Here is a 9,701-nt window from a genome sequence, read left to right on the forward strand (position 1 = left end):
AATGGTAAGAACAATTCTGGTGAAAAGCGCAACTCTCATAGGCTATCGCTCGCTAACGACAATGATAATTGTCGCAAAAAACGTTAGAGAATCCCGCTACTGGATGTATATATATTCAACACGCGCATGTGCGAGAAAAAGCGTCTCTGAAAACAGCATCACATGTATGATTTGGCGGCAATTGGCGACAACGCAAAACGCAACCCCAATACAGAAAAAATATTGTATTCAATTGTGTGCTTCTTAATTGTTTAAAATAAATTAATTCGTAAATATGGGTATTACTGGTTTGCTACCATTCTTAGAAAAGTCTTCTAAAAAGACGAACGTTAGAGAATTTTCCGGTAGTGCTGTCGCGATCGATTCTTATTGTTGGTTACACAAAGGTGTATTTTCTTGTGCTGAGAAATTAATGATGGGACAGACAACAAATGCGTAAGTACAATTATTATATTATACATATTCCTTAAGACATCAAAGATTAATAGCTTTTTTTCTACGTATAGGTATGTTCTGTATTGTATGAAGTATATAGACATGCTTTTAAAGTATAAAATAAAACCAATCTTGGTATTTGACGGTCGACGATTGCCTGCTAAGGAACACACGGAAATTAAAAGACGACAGTACGTAAGAATAGGCGAATCATTTAAATATTACGAATTTAAGAAATGTTTATAAATTATAATTGTTTTATTTTAAAGTTGCTTTAAGTTTAACATCAATTAACGTAACATTTTACCATAATTATTGAACTATTCATAAATAATAATGTGTATTACATTATTTATTAGAAACAGACAAATAAATCGTCAAAAAGCAATTGAGTTAATACAAATGGGTCAAGTCGCAGAGGGAAAAAACTTGTTGAAACGAGCTATAGATATTACTCATGAAATAGCATTAGAATTAATTAAACATTGCCAGAAGGAGAACATTGATTGTATTGTAGCTCCTTATGAAGCAGATGCACAATTAGCGTATTTAAATATTAGTGGTATAGCTGATGTTGTTATCACAGAGGATAGTGACCTGACATTATTTGGATGTAAGAAAGTTAGTATATTATATTTGCTCATAATCTATATATATATAATAACTTTACAATAAATTTATGATTATTTTCAAAAAAGATACTCAACAGAATGTTTTATAATTTATTTATTTTTAATGATATATTTTCTGACCAACTTGCATTTGATTTTTGCTTAGAAAAAATAAAACATATTGCAATGTATATTTCAACATTATACATCTGTAAATAAACTTCAGAGTCCACTTAAAATTATTTGAATAATATGATTTTATTAGTATCATTTAGCTTTTCAAAATTCATAAGCATGTTTTTTCAATCTCATAATTTGAAAACTATAGATATCTTACTAAGAATTTCCTATTAAAGAAAATTCGATTTTAAGTTTATCAAAAAATTTATTATTGAAATTAAAATCGATAGCTATGAGATATTCTGTGTAATAATTTAATATAAATATAGTTATATAATACTGCAAAGCATAATGTAAATAATACTTATGATCTTTATAGAATAAAATTTCTATCAATGATATTTTTATTATTAAAAAATTATCAATTTAAATAATCTTTTCTCTAAAATTTTTTTAAGATAAAACAAATAACAACTTAAACAATTGAGAATTTTGAAAAAAAATCTCTATTAAGAAGAAAAACAAACTTCATATTCTGCTTTATATTATAGATATTTTTCAAAATGGACTTTAATGGAAATGGTGTTTTGATCGAGCAAGACCGATTACATTTAGCAATGAATATACAACCTGAAGAGTTTAATATGGATAAATTTCGTTATACTTGTATTTTATCTGGTTGCGATTATCTCCCTTCACTTCCTGGTATCGGATTGGCAAAGGCGCGAAAATTTATCGCGAGAAATACAGATCATAATATACATAGAGTTAGTTATTGTATCATTTTCAAATTTTAGTAATATAGAACAAAAATAGCTTAACAAGAATCCTATATAAATATTTTTGTAATAACATAGAAAACTATATAACTTATATGGCTTGTTTTTTTCTGCTTATAATTAATGTTTACATTTTTCAAGGCGTTGACACGTATAGGATCAATACTCAACATGAAATCGTTGGTTGTAACACAGGAATATAGAGATGCATTTATATTGGCAGATATAACGTTCAAACATCAATTAGTGTTCTGTCCATTACAAAAGAAACAAATACGATTAAATCCACCCACAGTTGACATTACTGAGGATCAATTACAATATGCTGGTAAAAAATTAGATGCGGATCTTGCTTTGCAATTAGCCCTCGGCAATTGTGATCCATCCACTTTAAAAATAGTTCACGACTTTAATCCAGATAAAATCGTAAGTTGCTATATTAATTGCTATTAAATTATGTTACATTTGCTTTGAAAATAATATGATGTGCAATCAAAATTAGAAGTGTTCTATATTAATTTGTATTGTAATATGTAGGAACGTAAAAGGAAGCGAGACACAGAAGCAGAACAAACATTGACGATTCACATTAGCATTTGGTCAAGCAAATATAAGTTAAAAACAAAAAATCATGTCTTATCTTCCAAAAATGCCATAAATTCATCGATTATCGCTAAAAAAAAGATGGCTCTACAAAGAAATCTTTTAAATAATGAACAAACTTCATCAGAATTGCATAATAGTATGATTGTGCCATGCAATAGGCTTTCAGAATGTCAGGATTCAAACGAAGATGCTATTTTGGATATGTATAATTCCAGTCAAGATGCTAACCTAATTTCCAATCCTGAAAAGAAAGCAGAAGAATATTTATGCTTTGCAGAAAATAATACGTCACCAGAATTATCTAAATTCAGAAATCCATTTGTTAAACGAGTATCCGATCTCACAACTTCGCCGAGTGTTTTGTCCAACGGAAATTATCAAAGAAAAGGAAAAAATTTAATGCGTATACGACGGACTATCATAGATGAAAATATTATAATAGAAAGCAAATATTTCTCGAAACAACTTAATAAAAAGCACTATGAATTGGAAAATAAGAAAATTGATGTTGATTTGAAAAATATGGAATATAATGTAATTCCAGAAACAAGCGACAGTATATGCAATATTAGAGCTAATACTGAACCACTAGGACAAAAACTAGAAACATTATCTATAGCAGTCCACCCAGAAATTGCAAACTCGGTAAAAGATATCGATGATACACTCTTATCAGATCAAAATAAATATTTGACTAATACTTATGAAGATGTTTCTGAAAAATCATACTTTAACTACAATCTAACTGAAATTTCACATTGTATGACAATTGATAAAGATTGTGGTTTAGATAAATTTTTATTATCGAGTTCTAATATGGAAGCTGCTAATAATTCAATTAATTACGAAAATATGAACAATTTGCAAGATAATTTATCCGAATGTTCAAATATTGAAGATCCTCAAGTCTCTTCGCAAAAGAAAGAAATTTTCAAAAAACGTTCAGTGAATCTGGTAAATATAGACTTACGTGAACAAGTTTCATATGCATCAATAAAAAAGACATACATGTAGCCATTAATTAATTTTTATTTATGAAATTTATAAAAGAACATTTTTTTATTGCAGGTACCACGAGTTAATTCAATAACGAAAAAAAAACAATTACGTCAAAATAAACAATTATCATTAGTTCCAAAACAACAAAGTTTATTGAGTATGTATGGATTCCAAAAAAGATAAAGTAAATATAAAGATAATTTTTTTAAATTTTTCATGTATTATATAAATAGTTCCTACAATGAAAGATGGAATACAAAATTTATAGTTTTTTTGGCAGAAGGATTTATGAATACTGACTTAAACAACATTAAACAGATCATATTCACCATTTTGAGAAAGTCTGAATGTTTAATTAATCTTTTTGTAAGTATCAAGATATTGTGTTTTTGGAATGTGTTTTAAAATATTGTAAATAAGATTTGACTGTAATTTAAAGAGATATAATAGCTGATATGTTATTAATATAAATACATGAGCAACATTTATTTAAAATAGATTCGAATGTGTAAATCAATACTATAAATCATACTCTCAGAGAAATGCTCATTTATTTATCGCTGCACTGCCATATACAAGACTATTAATTAAATATAACATAAATATATCTCTATGAGAGATGTACTTTATCTCTCTTACTTTATATTAGAATGTCTTGGGAATAGTCTGTGATAAAATTTCTTTAGAAAGATATTTAAATATCATTATATTATGTGACTCACGAGGTAAAATTATCCTCTAAGAATTTATGTTAGATATGTATGATCTCTAACTGTGAGAAAAAAGGGTTTAGCTTATTTTATATGGATTTTTATATGGAATTAAATAGGAAATTGATATAAAAATGATTTAACTATAAAATTGAATATGGCTTATTAAGAATTATAATTCTATATATAGGGAAAGTTATCTTTGTGATCTAAATAGTTGTATTCAGAGAATATTTTAGAGCTCTTAGTTTAATTGTAAAATCTCAAATAATATATATATATATATGTATCCAATTATGTAATCGATTAAAATACTCATTACAAATTAAAATGTTATGATAGTAATGTTTATGATAGTAACTTAAAATATCTTTCCAAGATTGTAAGCGCGCGCGTGCGCATATATATAAACACAATCATTATGTAAAATCTAATATTTAACATTCTTTTAGAAATGGGAATTTTGTAATTTTTATTGTTAGTAATCTTTTTGTTCAGTATTAAGCAAAACAGATTATGTAAAACTGTAATTATTTGTTTTATTATGTTATGTTATCTCTTAATTATTTTATATAATTATTTAGTAAGAATCTATGTAACTAAAGGTGGTCACACAAATATCTCTTGTGAAAACTGATAAAAATTAATTATATATTGCTCATTATGTTAATTGTATACAGACAAATTACATTAAAAATTTTTTAATTGATAACTAAACCTTTGTATTTTCTGGTTCTTCCCATTTTCTTGGTATTCGGATGTTCTTCCAATTGTCTAGATCCATCTGAAGAAAAAGTACATTATATAATCTCCATGAACAAATTATAAGGATATCTTCTTTGAATTTATAGAACTATAGCTCTATATAACGCAAAAGATAATTTTGCATTTGTAATTCCAAATAAAATTATTATTTAGTCAATATTATTTACTTAGCATTGTATATATATTCTTAAACTAAAAATAAGTGTATTCTACAATATTTGAATTTTTCAGACACAAATGTATTGAATATGATTAAAAATACTTAAAATAAAAATTTAATACAAATTTTCAAAATAGATTAATATTTATTAACATTCCTCTCTTTAAATTTTATAGTTTTTATAATTATTTTCCTTCTATCTTTTCAACAAGATATACCTCGTTTTATTTTGATCAAATAAAATTAAAAGAAACATTTTTTGTACATATTATAAGTTACATTTTCAGAAAACTTGCAACATTAGTGTTTTATTAATCTATATTACTATCCCAACATGTATACCTTTTCTAATTTCTCATATTCTTTTTCTAAGGTGATTTCTTCTAATGGTATTGTCTTAATTCCTTTTTTCTCTAATTCGTCTCGAATTGAATATTCAGTTGTACTTTTATATCTATACCTGTGTATGAAAATTCGCTTAATATCAAAAAAATATTGTCAGATAAAAACAGTTTGATAAACGGAATGCCAATGCAAATCTACAAGATTCAGCTAATTACCGTAACTCCGAAAATTCTCGAAGGCCAATCGATCCGCCGAATATAAAAATCATAAACGGTATACCATATTGCCAAATTCTAAATTGTGACATTACTTATTAAATCTATTTGATGTTATCGGAAAGAAGACTGCGAGAAATTGAAGTTTATGATCATCTTTCTGATCTTTCTAATTTTGGACAGTTTTGGATCCGTTCCGTCTGTTCTTTATAGCTGCACTGAGTTCATACGAACTGAACTATTGCAAGTGAGGACTAGTTAGTGAACAAGTATAAAGAACGCGCAGTAATTCACATGGCGCATCACATGATATTAAACGAAAAACGAATTATTAAAAAATATATATATAATATTAAATATAATATAAGAAATTATAAAATATAATTTATAAATGGAATTAAAAGTACATGTATCTATAATAAATGATTATCTAAATTCTAAATGCTTTATTTGGACATTTTCATTCATAAGCGGGGAGCACACACTTTTACATAAACGCATAACCACAAGCATAAGAAAATTGATTGATCCATTTTCTTATGCATAACGAAATTGACCAATCAAATTCCTTATGCTTATGATTATGCGCTTATGCAAAAGTGTGTGCTCCCCGTTATAGAATTGAGAAAACGCAAATAGAGAGCAGAATTAAGGCTGCGGTCGAGAAGACGCTAGAGATGTTTCAAAGCATTGCATCAACCAATCAGAATAAAGAAATCTTTACTCTTTTTGTCCTGATTGGTCAATCAAACGCTTCGAAGCATTTCTAGCGTCTTCCCGACCGCAGCCTAAGACAGAAGATCCGTGTACTGTGATTGGTTACCTATCAAATCCGCGCATGTGCAGTTCATATTTTTGGCTACACAAATAGCCAGTCAGAGAAATCAGACTTGCGTTTACATACTATCTGTGAGCTGTCAGTAGCTCTTGATACAGCGTGGATGGTTTATTTATTTATTTTTTTTATTTTTAGTTTTGTCCACACGCGGAAGTATCTTGTCGAGCTTCTTGGAATTCTTGTACCGCTTCGCGTCTGCGACCCGATATGGCTACGATTGATTTTCAACATCTGTTATTGCTAATTACATTGTTCACTGCAGTATTAACCTCATCTGTCAATACGGGACCAAATGACATATCCTCGGTATCGCCAATTCCTTCCGATTCTCCGCCCAAATCGTTGTCATCGACAGTCAAATACTCATCTGATGTAGTCAGTGATAAGAAAGTATCGAAGGTGAATTAGCTTTTAGCATATATTTTCCATTTGCATATGTGAAAGTCGCATCCAATTTATATATATTTTTGTTGTTTTATTATAATTTTATTATAGTTTTATTTTGCATTTCTTCGTTCGTTTTATGATGTTTTATTCTTTTATACATTTTATAGTTTTTTGCATATTTTTAGCTATATGATTCACTCTTCTCTTAATTCTGGTAACTTGTTCTAATTTTTTTTCTCGTTCGATGTATTTTTTGTTTTACTTTGTTTTTGTTCTTTGTATTCTCTATTCTGTGAATTTATTTTTTTTTGATATCTTCAATTTCTATTTGAAATATTTTTTACATAGCTTTACAATTCTTATTTTATTTGGAATTTATTTCATTGCTGTACATATTGAAACCATATATCTTTTTTCCTTTTCACACATTACAAAATTGTTATATCTTTCCATATCACTTGTGTTTATTTTGTATGTTCATTATATCACTATCTAGAAACTACTGTCATTTGTCATCTTTATATTTCTACATTTGGGAATTCATATGTTATGCAATATAATAATTCTATATATATGTGTGTGTAATATATGTACGTATATATAAAAAAGGAATCATATGAATAAAATTATATAAAACAGTAAAGTATACATATTTTAAGTTACAGTCTACACCATGGATGGCTGCCATGGAAGGAGGAGGATCTATATCAATATCCACAATTGTTCCACATGCAAACATAAGTACTGATGATAAATTAAACAAGCTTGATGAATCCAAAGCAAGAAAGAATATGCCTAAAGAGAAAAATGACAGTTCTTCAGTGGTCACAAGGAAGGAGAAGATAAAACCGAGAAAAGGTGTAGATCAGAATCTGGATCCACAGATGACAAATATATCATTTAATCAGACGACTTTCGAAAATACAAAACCTGTGATAGAAACTGTCTCCACTGAAACTGCTCATGTCAATAGTCAATTTGAAACTTCCACCGTCGTTACTCTTAAATTAAGTGTCACCAATTCGTATATCAATAACAGCTTAAATCGCAGTGCGAATTCCAGTTATTTCAGTACAAGTTTAATACCAACAAATATAACTACATTTCACACGGAGGCTGTAAATCATACAATAATGTCAAATTTCTCGCATATTGAGAAACACATACCGAAACCTAAACCGACAGTGACAACCGTTGATGGGCCGGAACCGAATGAATCTAGATTGCCCTTACGAACAAAAAACCCTCCACTGGGTATGCCGAGAAAAATCGACTATATCGTTCCGGTCATTATAACGATCATTGCTTTACCAATACTCGGTGCTGCTATTTTTGTATTGTACAGACGCGGTCGAGATTGCTGGGATAAGAGACACTACCGAAGGATGGATTTTCTGATTGATGGAATGTACAATGATTGAAAGTCGCGTATGAGAAAATGTTCATTTCACGCGATTAAATGGGTGTGTAGTTATGCAAGAGGAAATTCAATCATCAATTTCTATATTCTTCCATAAATGTAAATTTGTACATATTCTCTCGAAACAAACAAGTATCATACTTAGCATTGGTTCCTTCTTACATAATAATGTCTAAAACGACAATATCTATTATTCGAATATATCAAAAGGTTTGACATTTTACTATGCACTTATCAGTGTATAAGAAGATATATATTATCCTTTTTATAATATTATAATGTCTAAACTCTCGCTATGTTAAAATGTCCAAACTTGTTATATAGTTTCTTTATTATACTATTGCCTTAATAGTGAGATAATGAAAATTTTATAATTTATTATATGGTAATTGATATGTTGTTTATTTTTGAGATTATATATATAGGAAAACAAAGACATATTTTGTCAAAGACACCAAACAATGACTTTAGAAGTACTTTTTATAGCATCTTTTAAAAAAATTTAACATAATTGTTTAAAATAAGAATACATTGATATATAACAAATATTTTAATATAAATTTTGTATGTTACCAAAATTTTATATATATATATATATATATATATATATAAATACACGTGCCGCATTTGATGCTATTAAAAAAATGCGAGATTCGTCCAATTGCTAAATCTGACAATAATAATAGCAATCTTAATTTCTACAGAGCCATGAGTTTTACAGAACTCAAACTTGTGTCCTCGATTCGCAAGATAAAAAGATATTATATGTTTTAAAAGTGCTCTCTTAATGAATAATATTCATGCCATTCTTTCCATAAGAACCATTATTTGTAAGATATGTTTGACATATATATTTGAGATGCGATAATTTACACAAATTTTTACCAAAGAGTTACTCAATTTAATATATCGTGTTTATTATTTGTATTTTTTATATTATATTTATAATGCAGCATTTTTCTTTGTGAAATATTTTAAAAATCTCTAATCTGTTCAACTAGTGTAGGATACTTTATCCACAATTGTCACACATAGAAAATAAAAGAAAACAGCATAAAATATTCGTCTTGCTATGTAAATATGATAAAAAATAATTTGCAAAATTACTTGATCTATGTAAGACTTTTTGAGATTGTGATTTTTGGAAATAAGATTGCATTTTTTAGACCTTTGAAATATATATTTTGTCAAATATATAAGGGGAAGCAATAAAATAATAATTATTTTTGTACTATATAAAAAAAAATTATTCATATAAAATATATATACTTGCAAGCTATATGTTGTTATATTGCTCATTTTGCAATCCAT

At 27.7% G+C, this 9,701-nt stretch overlaps 3 protein-coding genes across 4 annotated transcripts; 2 read left to right on the forward strand and 1 right to left on the reverse strand.

Annotated features, from left to right (window-relative positions):
* Positions 1–141: 141 nt before the first annotated feature.
* On the forward strand, positions 142–3,733 carry Tos (Exonuclease tos). The gene is made up of 7 exons (XM_070311269.1): positions 142–435; positions 507–626; positions 795–1,056; positions 1,718–1,933; positions 2,087–2,371; positions 2,483–3,505; positions 3,620–3,733. The coding sequence occupies exons 1-7, from the start codon at positions 275–277 to the stop codon at positions 3,731–3,733; spliced, it is 2,181 nt and encodes a 726-aa protein (XP_070167370.1). The 5' UTR covers positions 142–274.
* A 1,157-nt stretch (positions 3,734–4,890) lies between these two features.
* Positions 4,891–6,111, reverse strand: L(3)neo43 (cytochrome c oxidase assembly protein COX16 homolog l(3)neo43). Its single transcript, XM_070311308.1, has 3 exons — positions 5,746–6,111; positions 5,528–5,645; positions 4,891–5,044 (listed from the first exon to the last, which is right to left on the reverse strand). The coding sequence occupies exons 1-3, from the start codon at positions 5,835–5,837 to the stop codon at positions 4,973–4,975; spliced, it is 282 nt and encodes a 93-aa protein (XP_070167409.1). The 5' UTR covers positions 5,838–6,111; the 3' UTR covers positions 4,891–4,972.
* Positions 6,112–6,653: 542 nt separating this feature from the next.
* On the forward strand, positions 6,654–9,677 carry LOC138941472 (uncharacterized). 2 transcript variants are annotated; one of them, XM_070311173.1, is made up of 2 exons: positions 6,654–6,982; positions 7,630–9,677. In XM_070311173.1, the coding sequence occupies exons 1-2, from the start codon at positions 6,791–6,793 to the stop codon at positions 8,389–8,391; spliced, it is 954 nt and encodes a 317-aa protein (XP_070167274.1). In that variant the 5' UTR covers positions 6,654–6,790; the 3' UTR covers positions 8,392–9,677. The 2 variants fall into 2 exon arrangements, with proteins under 2 accessions (XP_070167274.1, XP_070167275.1); XM_070311174.1 differs by having other exon boundaries at positions 7,636–9,675.
* Positions 9,678–9,701: the final 24 nt, after the last annotated feature.

Source organism: Polyergus mexicanus, unplaced genomic scaffold (genome assembly GCF_030449975.1).
Source record: "Polyergus mexicanus isolate NDT 795.1 unplaced genomic scaffold, iyPolMexi1.0 SCAF_19, whole genome shotgun sequence".
In the NCBI taxonomy this organism is placed as follows: Eukaryota; Metazoa; Arthropoda; class Insecta; order Hymenoptera; family Formicidae; genus Polyergus; species Polyergus mexicanus.